We start from the raw sequence: 14,499 nt of genomic DNA, 5'->3' as shown, positions 1-14,499 counted from the left end.
AACCTGAACAAGCCAGAGCGATCTTATTGCATTTCAAATTATGTATAATGTTATGACAATTTGCAGCTCCTGACTAGCCTTGGGTGAATTGTTATAAGAGCTGAAAGGATTTTTTTAATGCCAGCTCATTTCCTGTTAGAAATCTTTCATTAGAAATGCAGAAATCCTGGTCCACCTGTTCTAAAATATGTTTTGTCGAAGCTTTTAAGATTTTAAGAAAGTTGGGTACAAAATAATGAGGAATTTGCCTTGACTGGACTAAGGGCTAATCTGTATATGAGGTGAGTATTGTGTGATGCTAACAGACAACATGAACAGTCATCTTTAATCATAACCAAGAATGTATTCTGTAATTTATATTTATTTTATTATAAGTGCAATCAGGTTGTAAAGTTTATATGAAGCTGAAAATGAGTTACATGAGAAAATGTTAGAATACTTCAGAAAAATTATCAGCATGCAGAGTTAAAATATTAATTTTACTGAACATTATTTTGAGAAATCACAGACATTTATTATGCTGGAAAGGAAGCATGATCAGCTGGAAATTGTATTGTTTGAAGCATTGTCATGTGGACAAACATTCACTCAGGCGTAGTCTGCTTCCTCTTCTTCTGCGAATCCACTTTGAACAGCTGCTTGAATGCTCTTTATCTCTTCTGGAGCAGCAGCAGGGAGAATAGCGAGCAGCTCTTTGTCAATCTTCTCCAGTCTTGCAGCAGTCTTCCTTTCAAACTCATTCTTGTTCTTGAGGACAAGGTGTAAGATGGCTTTCTGGGCCTCATCACAGGATTCCTGTAACTGCAGACGCTCAGAAAGAAACTCAGGCTTTTCCTTGTCCATGGCCATCAGTTTTCCCAGAGAGCTGACACGATCCATGATGTGATTGGTGGAAACCTCTGTGTAGGTTGCTGAGATCATGTGGACGAGGCTGGCGATGTTAGTGGCTTGAAAGGCTTGATTGTAGAGCAGGTCTTTGCAGAAGAGCTTTGCGTTATAGGAAAGTGATTGTGTCTTCTCAGATGTGGAGACAAAATCTTTAAGGGTTCTGCTCAGGCAGGTTTTCACGATGTTGGACACCATCTGAAAGAAGCGCACCATCTTCTCCCACTGCTCCTTCACTCTCCCCATGGCATCCATACCTTTGACCAGCATTTGTATAGTGGTGTTAAAGTCTATCTCTTTGACCTCGCAGTTCCTCATGGTGATCAGGATTTCAGTCAGCTCCTTTTGGTTCTTCTCCATGTTCTCTACACTCTTCTCATAGATCTCTCTGGTCTTGTCCAGTTGAGCGCGGCTCTGCTCTATGCGGAACCTGGCATTCTCTGATGCTCTTTGTGAAACACTCATCTTCTCAGATTTACTTTCTTCTTTATACATCATTGGTGGTTTGGGAGCCAGGGAAGGAGACTTTGTGACGTCTTTACTTTTGCTGTCAAAACTTCGAGCTGATTCAGTCAGATTTCTGATCCTTTCAATCAGCTCATTTGTTTTGGTTTCTTCACATTTCCCCTCTGGTGCATACTTTGCTAGTTCTGCACAGATTGTAATGCCCTCATCACATATGTTTTGGGCATCAGTTTTTGCTTTGCAGTTTGGGGTTTTTTCTAAACCTTTCTTGATTCTTTTGAACTGATCTGCCTGGAAATCTGTTAATGTAGCTTTATTCTTTTGATCATACAAGTCTTTCCAATTAATAGTGTTGTCCTTCACAACCTCTTGTACCTTCACTGTGCACATCAGGATTTCTGCAGATTTGCTATAAATATTAATTACATCAATACCATCAACAGCAGATTCTTTATCTTTAATGTGATGCTTTGTATCAGCAATTGTTCTGGAAGCTTGACAGAGTTGGTTCACTGGCTGGGTAATCACAGCTGTTACTCCATTAACAAGAGTTGTGACACTCTCAGTCAAGCCTGCAACAAAATCCATACCAATCATCTCCCATCCACCAGGTAGTGAATCCATTGCTTCTTTGTAACCTGCATGTGCTTCCTTAAGTTGCTCTTCCATGGCTTTCATTGCTTTCTCTGAGCGTTTAGTAGCTTCTTCTGATGACTGTTTCCTCATCTTGGCCTCATCCAATTTCTTCTTGATAGCATCCAGCTCCTCCCCATAAAAGTGCTCAGCATTTACACATGCTTCTAGCAGTTCCTGGATAATATTGATGACATCAGTGAACCGCTTTTCTGTTGCATTGGCCAACTCAAGACAATCATCTGCAATGACACGAATGTTCTCCAGCTGGTCAGGGAGGTGGGCTTCAACAATCTCATCATTGCCTTGGAAAAGGATCTTCACAGCCGTCTTCATGTAATCTGGAACTGCCATGGTGTGGAGTCTAATCTGATCCATGTTCTTATGGGCCTCATTGAAAGCCCCCCAGCCAGAGTTACACACCTGCATGAGGCAGGCACGAAATGAATCTGGGTATTTGATATACTTGTAGCCATCTTTAGGTGGGTTCTTGTTGATGGAGAAATCTGTTTTGGAGGAGATGAAGACCAGCTCTCCCAGGATGGCTATGGAGAGTGGAGCAGGAGTCAGATACTCCTCCCAGTTGGCATACGGCTGCATCACAAGCTTGGTTTGGTTTCTCATTTCCTCAGCTGTGGTGAGGCTTTGATTTTTCTTTGCAATTTGGGAATTCATGGCTTCCTTGTTCCTACTAAAAACAAATAATAGTAAATAGAATACACATAAGATTCATATAAAATGATTAAATCAGGAATGAATCATGAAAAAACATTTAATTCAATGGCACTACTCTAATTCGGAATCTTTTTACAAAGTTTTACACTGATTACAGTCTGCTTATGCTGTTACTTACAAAATCCTCACATCATAAAAGAATTCTTTGATTATGAATTGTGATTGGTGGTCTTAGACCACATAATCTAATCTAGCCATGGGGGTCACAGTCCAGTGACTTCTGTGCCGGTCCCAAGCCCGGATAAATAGAGAGGGTTGCGTCAGGAAGGGCATCCGGCGTAAAACATTGCCAAATTTAATCATGCGTATCCCCAGTACTCTGAATTTCATACCGGATCGGTCGAGGCCCAGGTTAACAACAACCGCCAACGGTGCTGGTGACCTACAGGGCACCGGTGGAAATTGGGCTACTGTTGGTCGAAGAAGTAGAGGAGGGAGGCGAGTGAGTAGACAGAGAGAGAAGAGGAAAGGTAAGAGTGTAGGACTGAGAATAGGAACTCTGATTGTTGGTACTATGACAGGGAAAGGTAGAGAGCTGGCTGATATGATGGAGAGAAGGAAGGTGGATATACTGTGTGTACAGGAGACCAGGTGGAAGGGTAGCAAGGCTCGTAGTATAGGAGCAGGATTCAAGCTCTTTTATTATGGTGTGGATAGTAAAAGAAATGGGGTAGGTGTGGTCTTGAAGGAGGAGTTTGGGAGGAATGTTCTGGAGGTGAAGAGAGTGTCAGACAGGGTGATGAGTCTGAAGTTAGAGATTGAAGGGGTGATGTTGAATGTTGTTAGTGGTTATGCCCCACAGGTAGGTTGTGAGTTAGAGGAGAAAGAGAGATTCTGGAGTGAATTAGATGAGGTGATAGAGAGTATTCCCACGGGTGAGAGAGTGGTGATAGGAGCAGATTTTAATGGACATGTTGGTGAGGGGAACACAGGTGATGAGGAGGTGATGGGCAAGTTTGGAGTTAAGGAAAGGAACCTTGAAGGACAGACGGTAGTGGACTTTGCTAAGAGGATGGACATGGCTGTGGTTAAAACTTATTTTCAGAAGAGGGAGGAGCATAGAGTGACTTACAAGAGTGTAAGTAGGAGCACACAGGTAGACTACATCCTATGTAGAAGAGGCAATCTGAAAGAGATTAGTGACTGTAAAGTGGTAGAGGGATAGAGTGTAGCCAGACAGCATCTGATGGTGGTGTGTAGGATGATGTTGATGGTCTGTAAGAAGAAGATGTCAAAGATAGAGATAGAGAAGAAAATCAAGTGGTGGAAGCTGAAAAAGGAGGAATGTTGTGAGAACTTTAGACAGAAGTTGAGGCAGACTCTGGGTGGTCAGGTAGTGCTGCCAGATGACCGGGAAACTACAGCAGAAGTGATCAGGGTGACAGCAAGAAAGGTGTTGGGTGTGTCATCTGGAAGGAGGAAAGACGATAAGGAGACTTGGTGGTGGAATGAAGAAGTTCAGGATAGTATCCAGAGGAAGAGGTTAGCCAAGATGAAGTGGGACATGGACAAGACTGAAGAGAATAGACAGGAATACAAGGAGTTACAGCGCAGAGTGAAGAGGGAGGTGTCTAAGGCCAAGCAGGAGGCTACACTAGGTTAGACACTAGAGAAGGACAGAAGGACTAGGCAGAGGAATCGAGATGGGAAGGATGTGCAGCAAGTTAGAGTTATTAAGGATAGAGATGGAAGGGTGCTCACAAGTGAGGAGAGTGTACAGAAGAGATGGAAGGAGCACTTTTAAGAGCTGATAAATGAGGAAAATGAAAGGGAAAAAAGAGTAGAATGGGTGACCTCTATGGAACAGACAGTAGATAAGATTAGAAAGGATGAAGTCAGGAAGACTTTGAAGAGGATGAAAAGTGGAAAGGCAGTTGGTCCTGATGACATCCTGGTGGAGGTGTGGAAGTGTCTAGGAGAGGCAGCAGTGGAATTTTTAACTAGTTCGTTTAACAGGGTTTTAGAGAGTGAGAAGATGCCTGAGGAATGGAGAAGTAGTGTATTAGTGCCGATCTTTAAGAATAAGGGTGACGTGCAGTGTTGCAGCAACTATAGGGGGATAAAGTTGATGAGCCATACAATGAAGCTATGGGAAAGAGTAGTGGAAGCTAGGTTAAGGAAGGTAGTGGAGATTTGTGAGCAGCAGCATGGCTTCATGCCCACAAAGAGCACAACAGATGCAATTTTTGCTCTGAGAATTTTGATGGAGAAGTATAGGGATAGTCAGAGGGAGTTGCACTGTGTGTTTGTAGATTTGGAGAAAGCGTATGACAGGGTGCCAAGAGAAGAGCTGTGGTACTGTATGAGGAAGTCAGAAGTAGCAGAGAAGTATGTCAGAGTGGTGCAGGACATGTATGAGAGGAGCAGGACAGTGGCGAGGTGTGCTGTAGGTCAGACAGAGGAGTTCAAAGTGGAGGTGGGACTGCATCAGGGATCAGCTCTGAGCCCCTTCCTGTTTGCTATGGTGATGGACCAGTTGTCAGAGGAGGTCAGACAGGAGTCTCCTTACACAATGATGTTTGCGGATGACATTGTGATCTGTAGTGAGGGCAGGGAGCAGGTGGAGGAAAACCTGGAGAGGTGGAGGTTTGCGTTGGAGAGAAGAGGAATGAAAGTCAGTCGTAGTAAGACTGAGTACATGTGTGTGAATGAAAGGGAGGGAAGTGGAACAGTAAGATTACAGGGTGAAGAGGTTAAGAAGGTTCAGGAGTTTAAGTACTTGGGGTGAACAGTCCAGAGTAATGGAGAGTGTGGGAAAGAGGTAAAGAAGCGAGTGCTGGCAGGTTGGAATGGGTGGAGAAAGGTGTCGGGAGTTCTGTGTGATAATCAAGGGGAAGGTGTGCAAGACAGTGGTGAGACCGGCCATGCTGTATGGTTTAGAGACAGTGTCACTGAGGAAGAGATAGGAGTCAGAGCTAGAGGTAGCAGAGCTGAAGATGTTGAGGTTCTCTTTGGGAGTGACAAGGTTGGACAGGATTAGGAACGAGTACATCAGAGGGACAGCTCATGTTGGAGGTTTGGGGGACAAAGTTAGGGAGGCCAGATTAAGATGGGTTGGACATGTTCAGAGGAGGGAGAGTGAGTATATTGGTAGGAGAATGTTGGACATGGAGCTGCCAGGCAGGAGGCAGAGAGGAAGGCCAAAGAGGAGGTATATGGAGGTAATAAATGAGGATATGAAGCTAGTGGGTGCAAGTGTTGAGGATGCAGAAGATAGATATAGTTGGAGAGTGATGAGTCGCTGTGGCGACCCCTGAAGGGAAAAGCCGAAAGAAGAAGAAGGTCTTAGAACAAATAATCTAATATGCTTACTGTGAATGGACTATAAATGCGATAAAGCTGTGTAAATGAACTTTGTTTTTACTATACCAGTACTTCAGGATGTTTTGATTAATTCAAATTTAATAATAATAATAATAATAATAATAATAATAATATCTTCATAATAGTTTCAAATGTGTTAAGAATGAAAATAGATAGATGGCGCTATATACACTCACTGTCCGCTTTATTAGGAACACCTGTAGACCTGCTCATTTATGCAGTTATCCAATCATCTAATCATGTGGCAGCAGCACAATGCATAATATCATGGAGATGCAGGTCAAGAGCTTCAGTTAATGTTCACATCAAACATTAGAATGAAGAAAAAATGTGATCTCTGTGACTTTAACTGTGGCATGGATGTTGGTACCAATTGGTCTGGTTATCTGAGTACTGCATATCTGGTACCAAAACACACACACACACACACACACGTAAAAAGCAACATTCTATGCATGTGTATACTCAAATACAGCAAAGATATAAAGTAAATTTAAACCAGTGGAAAACAAAGGGTAATGTGCATTTCATTATCCAAAAAAATGCATTAGGCAATTAAGAGAATTTTTACTAAACAAATATGCTAAAATCTGCCATAGATGTGTGTTTGATCCAAAGTTATAAAGTGTGAGAGTGGTGATTCTGAGGAGTTTCTTTTGAATGTTTTTTTTTCCAATGGAGAAGAACTAAAACAGATCATTCAAAAAGCTTCTTCTAAATAAAGTAAATGCATTCTGAATATGACCTTTTCAAAATCAGTATCATGGACTGAATACAGATGCATCAATTTTGTATTTTGAATATGTAAAGTAAAAGTTGTAATAGATATCATGGTGATATTCTGTTAAAGCTCAACCCTATTTATCAAATAGATAGATACATTCATGAAATACATCCTCACCAGTTTTTATAAAAGAAACTACTAACCTCAGGTGCCAAAAAAAAAAAAACACACAACAGTTTTCAATATGTAGTCATTCAAAAAAGTACAAAAAAGTAAACCAACATTCAGAAGCCAGGTGGGAAAAAATAAGTACACCCTTTGTACTTCCACAATCATTAAGAGAGTAATTAACAGCCAGGTGTTACTAAAGAAATGCACAAGATTATTTTGTTATCAAGAAATGTGACTATCTCTATAAAAGCAAAACTTTTTGCATTTTGGTGTTCTGTAGCACTCAGGTGTGTCTCTACATCATGCCAAGAAAAAAGCCATGACCTCAGAGAAGCAATTGCTGCTGCTCATCAATCTGGGAAGGGTTATAAGGCCATCTCCAAACAATTTGAAATTCACCATTGAATTCTACAGTGAGAAGGATTGTTTTCAAATGGAGAGCCTTCTAGACGGTTGCCAATCTTCCCAGGAGTGGGCGTCCCAGCAAATTCAGTCCAAGGTCAGACTGTTTAATGCTTAGATATAAAGAAAATTTACATCATATGACCTACAAGCCTTTGTAAGCACATTAAATGTTAATGACAGCACAATCAAAAAAAGACCAAACAAGTAAGGCTTTCAGGGAAGGGAGGCTAGGAAAAAACTCCCTTCTCTCCAAAAAGCATATGGAGCACAGCTTAGGTTTGCAAACTTGCATCTGAACAAACCACAAAAGTTCTGGAACAATATCCTTTGGACTGATGAGACTAAGGTGGAGATGTTTGTTCACAGCGTATCACCACAAACACCTCATACCAGCTGTGAAGCCTGGTGGTGGAGGAGTGATGATTTGGGCTTGTTTTGCAGCCACAGGACCTGGGAAACTTGCAGTCATTGAGAAAACAATGAACTCCACTTTATATCAGAATATTCTTGAGAAAAATGTGAGGTCATCTGTCCAGCAGCTTAAGCGGGTCATGCAACAGGAAAATGATTCTAACACACCAGTAAATCTACATCTGAATGGCTAAAGAAGAAAAAAAATCAAGGTGTTGGAATGGCCAAGTCAAAGTCCAGACCTCAACCCCACTGAGATGCTGTGGTGGGATCTTAGATCTGTGTATAAATAAACGCTCTCAATATAGGGTGTACTTATTATATTATTATTTCATATATATATAGTACTTATTATTATAGGGTGTAGTTATTTTTTCACACCTGGCTTCTGAATGTTTCCTTTTTGGAAAAAATGAGCACGTATTGAAATCTATTGTGTTTTTGTCAGTTAATTGTTTGTTTATAGAATTTGTCTGGGGCCCTGATCAATAATAACATAGAATTGAAGAAGGGTGTACTTTCTTTTTTCCATGACTGTTGATAGATAGAGAGATAGATAGATGTAAAATACTACTACCGTAATGTGGGATATAATAGCCTGAAAAAAGAAGCCTAATGTGGCATTACTTTTTATGCATTCCATAAAAACAGTGTGGGGGTGAAATGGTGCAGCCCATAGAATCTACATGGTTAGGAAAATGAAAACTTTTATAATTTAATGATTACTAGAACCATTAAAATATTCTATGAATGTGTATGCTAGGCTGGCGTACAATATAACCACTTCTGTCTATGAAATATCAGAAACCTATACAGACAGGATTTAAAGTATCACACCATCCAAGGCTTCATCAAAAACAGTAGATACATTAGCCTGCAATTATCTCAGCAGTGTAGAAAGAGAGAGAGAGAGAGAGAGACATTCCTGATCTGGATGTAAATAACTGAACAGCAATGACTCAGTCAGTCAGTCTGTTCTCACCTGTTGAATTGGCTAATGCAGTGCTTGTTGGCAAATTAAAAAAGCTGTTGTATATATTACAATATATTATGTTGTATATAATATGCTCATGCAACAACTAACTGACTATTTTTTACACACAACAATCAACTCTTTACACTGATGATATTTTATGGTTATAAAAATTCTGCTACTGATATTTCAATGAGATAGAGTAAAATATAAACAAAATACTAGTGCAGTAAGTAAAGTTTTAGGTGTACATGAAAGGTACTACCTTGATATCCTGGTAGTTTTCAGTAAAGATGTGGAAAAGGTCCTCTGTCAGCTCAGTCAACACAAATGGAGCACAGGTAAGAAAAGTCAAAAATCACAGTGAAATTTATAGCCTGTGAAATCTCCTCCCCTTTTGAGCTCCTGGCCCCACACACAGATACAGCAGTTTAAAAGGAGTTCATCTTTTAAAAAAAAAAGAAAACTCTTCACTGAGCTGAAAGACCACAAACAGCTAACTATTGATGGTAAGATTTCATTCTTAATATTCAGTTAGCCATTAAGCCAGAGTTTTCTGTGACTGGGTGATGTTGCATGTGTATTCAAGAGCATATTTATTTAGATATTTAGATATTCTGGTCTTTTAGCTATTTATTTACTCTGTATTACAGGGTGTCTGGATTTTTGTGCTTCTGTTTCTTTGATTGTGTGTGTGTTTTTTAGGATTTTTAGAATTGGCCTTTGCGTGTGTACATAATTGTGTTCGACTGTGGTGAACAGTAGCTATTATTCACCTGACCACATTTCAAATAAGCGCTGATATGTCAACGTCTATGTTTATATTGCTTATTAATTATTGCATTACTTGCAGCAATGGAGGAGTGGTAAAGCCCCACAGTGGTCTGCATTTAGATCATTTCCTTTGATTAATGCAGTGAGTAATAAGATCCTATACCAAATTGATGCAGAGGATATAAGGCTTAAGGAGAGTTTTATAATGATGTGTGATGATCTTGTGCTTTTTTCAAAAACATTGTTGCTTCCTGTTTCAGATGAACATGGCCCAGAACTATTCATCTGAGTAAGTTCAAAACATCCAAGCTGAAAAGCATTCACATGTACTGAACAGAACAGCAATTTACACCGATCAGCCATAACATTAAAACCACTGACAGGTGAAGTGAATAACATTGATTATCTCATTACACTGGCACCTGTCAAGGGTGGGATATATTAGGGAGCAAATGAAAAGTAAATTCTTGAAGTTGATGTGTTGGAAGCAGGAGAAATGGGCAAGTGTAAGGAGCTGACCAATTTTGACAAGGGCCAAATTGTGATGGCTGGACGACTGGGTCAGAGCATCTCCAAAACAGCAGGTCTTGTGGGGTGTTCCCGGTATGCAGTGGTTAGTACCTACCAAAAGTGGTCCTACAATGGGTACGTGAGTGTCAGAACTGGACCATGAAGCAATGGAAGAAGGTGGCCTGGTCTGATGAATCACATTTTCTTTTACATCATATGGACAGCTGGACGCGTGTGTATCACTTACCTGGGGAAGAGATGGCACCAGGATGCACTATGGGAAGAAGGCAAGCTGGCGGACGCAGTGTGATGCTCTGGACAATGTTCTGCTGGGAAACTTTGGGTCCTGGCATTCGTGTAGATGTTACTTTGACACGTACCACCTACCTAAACACTTTACAGACCAAGTACACCCCTTCATGGCAACGGTATTCCCTAATGACAGTGGCCTCTTTCAGCAGGATGATGCTCCCTGCCACACTGCAAAAACTGTTCAGGAATGGTTTGAGGAACATGACAAAGAGTTCAAGGTGTTGATTTGGCCTCCAAATTCCCCAGATCTCGATCCAATCGAGCATCTGTGGGATGTGCTGGACAAACAAGTCTGATCCATGAAGGCCCCACCTCGCAACTTATAGTACTTAAAGGATCTGCTGCTAATGTCTTGGTGCCAGATACAACAGCACACCTTCAGAGGTCTTGTGGAGTCCATGCCTCAATGCGTCAGAGCTGTTTTGGTGGCACAAGGGAAACCTACACAATATTAGGCAGGTGGTTTTAATGTTATGGCTGATCGGTGTATTTCATTACGGTAAAAATAGCATTTAAAAGTGAAATAATTGTGTTGAAAAATTTACTCATGTTATGTCTGAACATGTTTTATTTTAACAGTGAGCTTTTTTTGCCTGTGATTTATGTTTGTATCTGCAGAGTTGTGCTGAAGGACACAGCTGAGGCTGTTATTGTTCCATTAAAAGACGGTATCTCCTCCCTGAACGATGTCTATGAGGCCCTCATTAAGGCAGATGTACATCCTATTACTGGGCAATGCTCCAACTATGACTACATCAGACAGCAGATAGTGCAGGCTCATCAGCACCTGCAGAGGTCAGAACAGACGGCCAGTTCAGGGTTAAAGAGTCTGGATGAAAGCTTAGAGAGACTTATACAAGATGAGGGAAAACTCGAATGTGAGATGAATGATACAAAACAAACCTTAGACAACTTGAGAACAGAGCAGGAATCTAATGAAAAGTTACTCAGAGAATCTCAGGGAGCTTTGGAGCAGGCCAGGACAAATATGAATTCAACAAAACAGACACTTCAGGATCAGGAAAGCAGGAAAAAAAATGCTGAAATCATCACAGGTGTTGGGGCGGGGCTGTTTGCTATACCAATCATTGGATGGATTGCAGGTGAGAATTACAGCATATAGATGAACATAATAATATATCAGAACTGTTACATATATTATCATTACAAGTCAGAAGTATTAGGACCACATGCAGCTAGAAATAAACTTTCTGATTACATAGTATTCTAGTATTTGAAAGGATGGCCTTTCAGTTACATCATGTGCAGTAATAAAAGACCTTGGTGTGATTATTGACTCCAGTCTATCTTTTGAAGCTCATGTAGATAATATTACTAGGATAGCCTTCATTCATCTCAGAAATATTGCTAAAAAATATAATGTCACTACATGATGCAGAAAAACTAGTTCATGCTTTTGTTACCTCTAGGTTGGATTATTGTAATGCCTTACTGTCTGGATGTTCCAGTAGGAGCGTAAACAAGCTCCAGTTAGTCCAGAATGCAGCAGTAAGAGTCCTTACTAGAACCAGAAGATATGAGCACATCACCCCTATCTTATCCACACTGCATTGGCTCCCAGTCAAATTTCCCATTGATTATAAAATACTACAATTGACCTATAAAGCACTGAATGGTCTCGCACCACAGTACCTGAGCGAACTTTTGGTCTTTTATGATCCGCCAAGCCTACTTCAATAAAAAAGTGCAGGCTATTTGTTGGTAAATCGATTAGTGAAGGCTACGAGGGGCAGAGCTTTCTCTTAAAAAGCCCCACAGTTATGGCTGTCAAAGGCACAACTGACATGGTGCTGGCAAACATAGTTCCTATGTATGGAGACATTTTTGACACTGTGTATATGAATTCAGAAATGACTCTGATGCTCATACCGCTAAGTTGCTCATAAGCTCATAAGTTCCTGTTTACACAGTTGCACTTTTTGACTATATGGTATACAGTTTTTGACTATATAGTATACAGAAATTTTTTAGAATTGCATGATCTGGTTCCTCTCAAAGTTTCTTCCTCATGTTGTCTCAGGGAGTTTTTCCCTTGACACCGTCGCAAGGAAAATATCTGGAATTTATATATTTCTGTAAAGCTGCTGTGTGACAATGTCCATTGTTTAAAGCACTATACAAATAAAATAAAATTGAATTGAATTATCATGATCTTCATGTGTAAATGTTACTTCTGGCTATATATTTGTTCTTTCTCTGTGCAGGTTCTGCCATGGTGATTGGTGGTGCAGTTGAACTTGATCAAGCACAGCATGCTGTCAGAGTGGCTGAAGAGGAGGTGAGAAAGTCTGAGACTGAAGTGGAAAAACACAAACATAAAGTATCTGACTATGAGTCCAAGATTTCCCAGACCAAACGTGACATCAGTCAGAAAGATGGCAAGCTGAAGCAGACACGTGAAGAAATCCAGAAGGTGAAGAAGCAGATCAAGTATGTAGCTGATTTCCAGGAGAAAGTGAGAAGAGCTGTCCAGCTCCTGGGTGTTCTGAGCGGGAGGGTCAGCGTAGCCGAACATCAGACTCGCAGATTCATCCTCCAGGAGCCTGTGATGAGGGTGATGGAGGATGTGATGAAGGCCACAGAGCAAATCACAGGGAATGAGGTTCTTTGCAACAAAGACATGTTGAGACTCATCGATCAAATGAAGGAGAACAACCGATGCCTGGCAGCCATCTATGCCTCAGAGAACAACACTGGGGATTGCTACTGACAGATATTCATTGCTGATAGCATGCATTAGTGATAAGAGCGAAATATTAAAGGCTTTTAATATACTAGGTACTAAACCCTTATATTCTGTTCCCTACTCTGTCCCATTGCACCAGCATTGTAGTTATAAAATTTCTTTTAGAATCGACAAACTATCTTACCTTTATCTCAGTAATTATCATTATAAACAATGCAGAAGTAAATAATGACCAAAGTTCCATCTAGGGGTTTCTCCTAATGCCAGGTTTGTGTGAAGACATGAAAGTGGGAATAAAGGTTGGTGATAATATAACCACTAAAACCACATTTCTTTTGGTTTGGACAATTTTCCATCATTTTTATCTCAGGTCAAAATGTCCTAAGGAACTCCTCTAAGATAAATGTAATTTTTTTTTTATTAAGCATCCTTTTGTTTTATGCTCAAAGCTAACAAGCTTTTTTTTAAAATCAAACTTAAGAAGCACTTTCTGCATATTCAATATTCTTGAATATTTAACTAAATTACACTCAATAATTTTTATTATATATAAATGTTTCTCCCTGTACAAACCTGTAACACAACTGAAGAAATGCATATTGCAATTTTTCTCTCACATGCAACACTTCTTTGTCATTCCCACTTAGAATTAGGTTCCATAGTTAATAATGCTGTTTATTCTTTTCTGTTTCAATAAATTCTATATTATTGAACATCTTTTTGCATGGTTGTGGTTATTACTTCAATACTGCAAGAAGCCAACTATTCAAGAACTAAGCCTTCAGAAACCAAATCATTGATTATTACTGTTCTCAACTAGGTTTTAATCATTTTGACCTATCTGGTAATTTGGTTGGTAATTTTAATTACTTAAAAAGACGATATTCTAGGAGACTGATTAACTAATGAGACTGATAATTTTATGAGACCGATTAAATAAATTTACAGTAAAGCACCTATATTGCTCGTATGTACCTGGTATTTCCAGTGCTTTCTCTATAAAGAGAACCAAGAATAATTTGCATTAAATGAATGAACTGTGCGATGTTGCAGTGATATATTTGAACATTTGATCTGCTAACATATTGAATTTCACAAAGATTGATGAATTCTATAGACACATTTCTACATTTAATATAGGAACATTTCAGTGCCGCACTTTAATAAAATTTTAGAGGATGTCAGGCATCACATCGTGATGCGTGATTAAAGCAATTGTCTGTGAGGACCAGTGAGGTCTGCGCTCTGCTCAGGGCACACAGTGTTCAGATCAGGTGATAATGCAGCCTACAGTGTTGTCAGGGCAAATCTCAAAAGGAAAATCAGATCTGCCAAAAGGAAATACAACCAGCAAGACGTGGACCACTTTTACAACACTGACTAATGTTGTATATGGTGCAAGAAATTGGTGCTAATTTCTAGTTACTGCTCATCACTGGTGGAGTTTGTGACTGTTAGATGCAGACCATT

At 40.0% G+C, this 14,499-nt stretch overlaps 2 protein-coding genes across 3 annotated transcripts; one reads left to right on the top strand and one right to left on the bottom strand.

Annotated features, from left to right (window-relative positions):
- Positions 1–351: 351 nt before the first annotated feature.
- On the bottom strand, positions 352–9,062 carry LOC113524091 (uncharacterized). Of its 2 annotated transcripts, none has more exons than XM_026910221.3 (2): positions 8,992–9,062; positions 352–2,671 (listed from the first exon to the last, which is right to left on the bottom strand). In XM_026910221.3, the coding sequence occupies exon 2, from the start codon at positions 2,656–2,658 to the stop codon at positions 589–591; it is 2,070 nt and encodes a 689-aa protein (XP_026766022.3). In that variant the 5' UTR covers positions 2,659–2,671; positions 8,992–9,062; the 3' UTR covers positions 352–588. The 2 variants fall into 2 exon arrangements, with proteins under 2 accessions (XP_026766022.3, XP_026766021.3); XM_026910220.3 differs by having other exon boundaries at positions 352–2,674; positions 8,992–9,061.
- Positions 9,063–9,172: 110 nt separating this feature from the next.
- LOC113524083 (cancer-associated gene 1 protein) lies at positions 9,173–13,695 on the top strand. The gene is made up of 5 exons (XM_026910208.3): positions 9,173–9,235; positions 9,580–9,642; positions 9,761–9,789; positions 10,941–11,425; positions 12,548–13,695. Exons 1-5 carry the CDS (start codon positions 9,233–9,235, stop codon positions 13,051–13,053), a joined length of 1,086 nt encoding a protein of 361 aa, XP_026766009.2. The 5' UTR covers positions 9,173–9,232; the 3' UTR covers positions 13,054–13,695.
- The last annotated feature ends 804 nt before the right edge of the window (positions 13,696–14,499 follow it).

This window comes from Pangasianodon hypophthalmus, chromosome 29, assembly GCF_027358585.1.
Source record: "Pangasianodon hypophthalmus isolate fPanHyp1 chromosome 29, fPanHyp1.pri, whole genome shotgun sequence".
Classification (NCBI taxonomy): domain Eukaryota; kingdom Metazoa; phylum Chordata; class Actinopteri; order Siluriformes; family Pangasiidae; genus Pangasianodon; species Pangasianodon hypophthalmus.
This window is presented reverse-complemented; position numbering and strand designations above follow the sequence as displayed.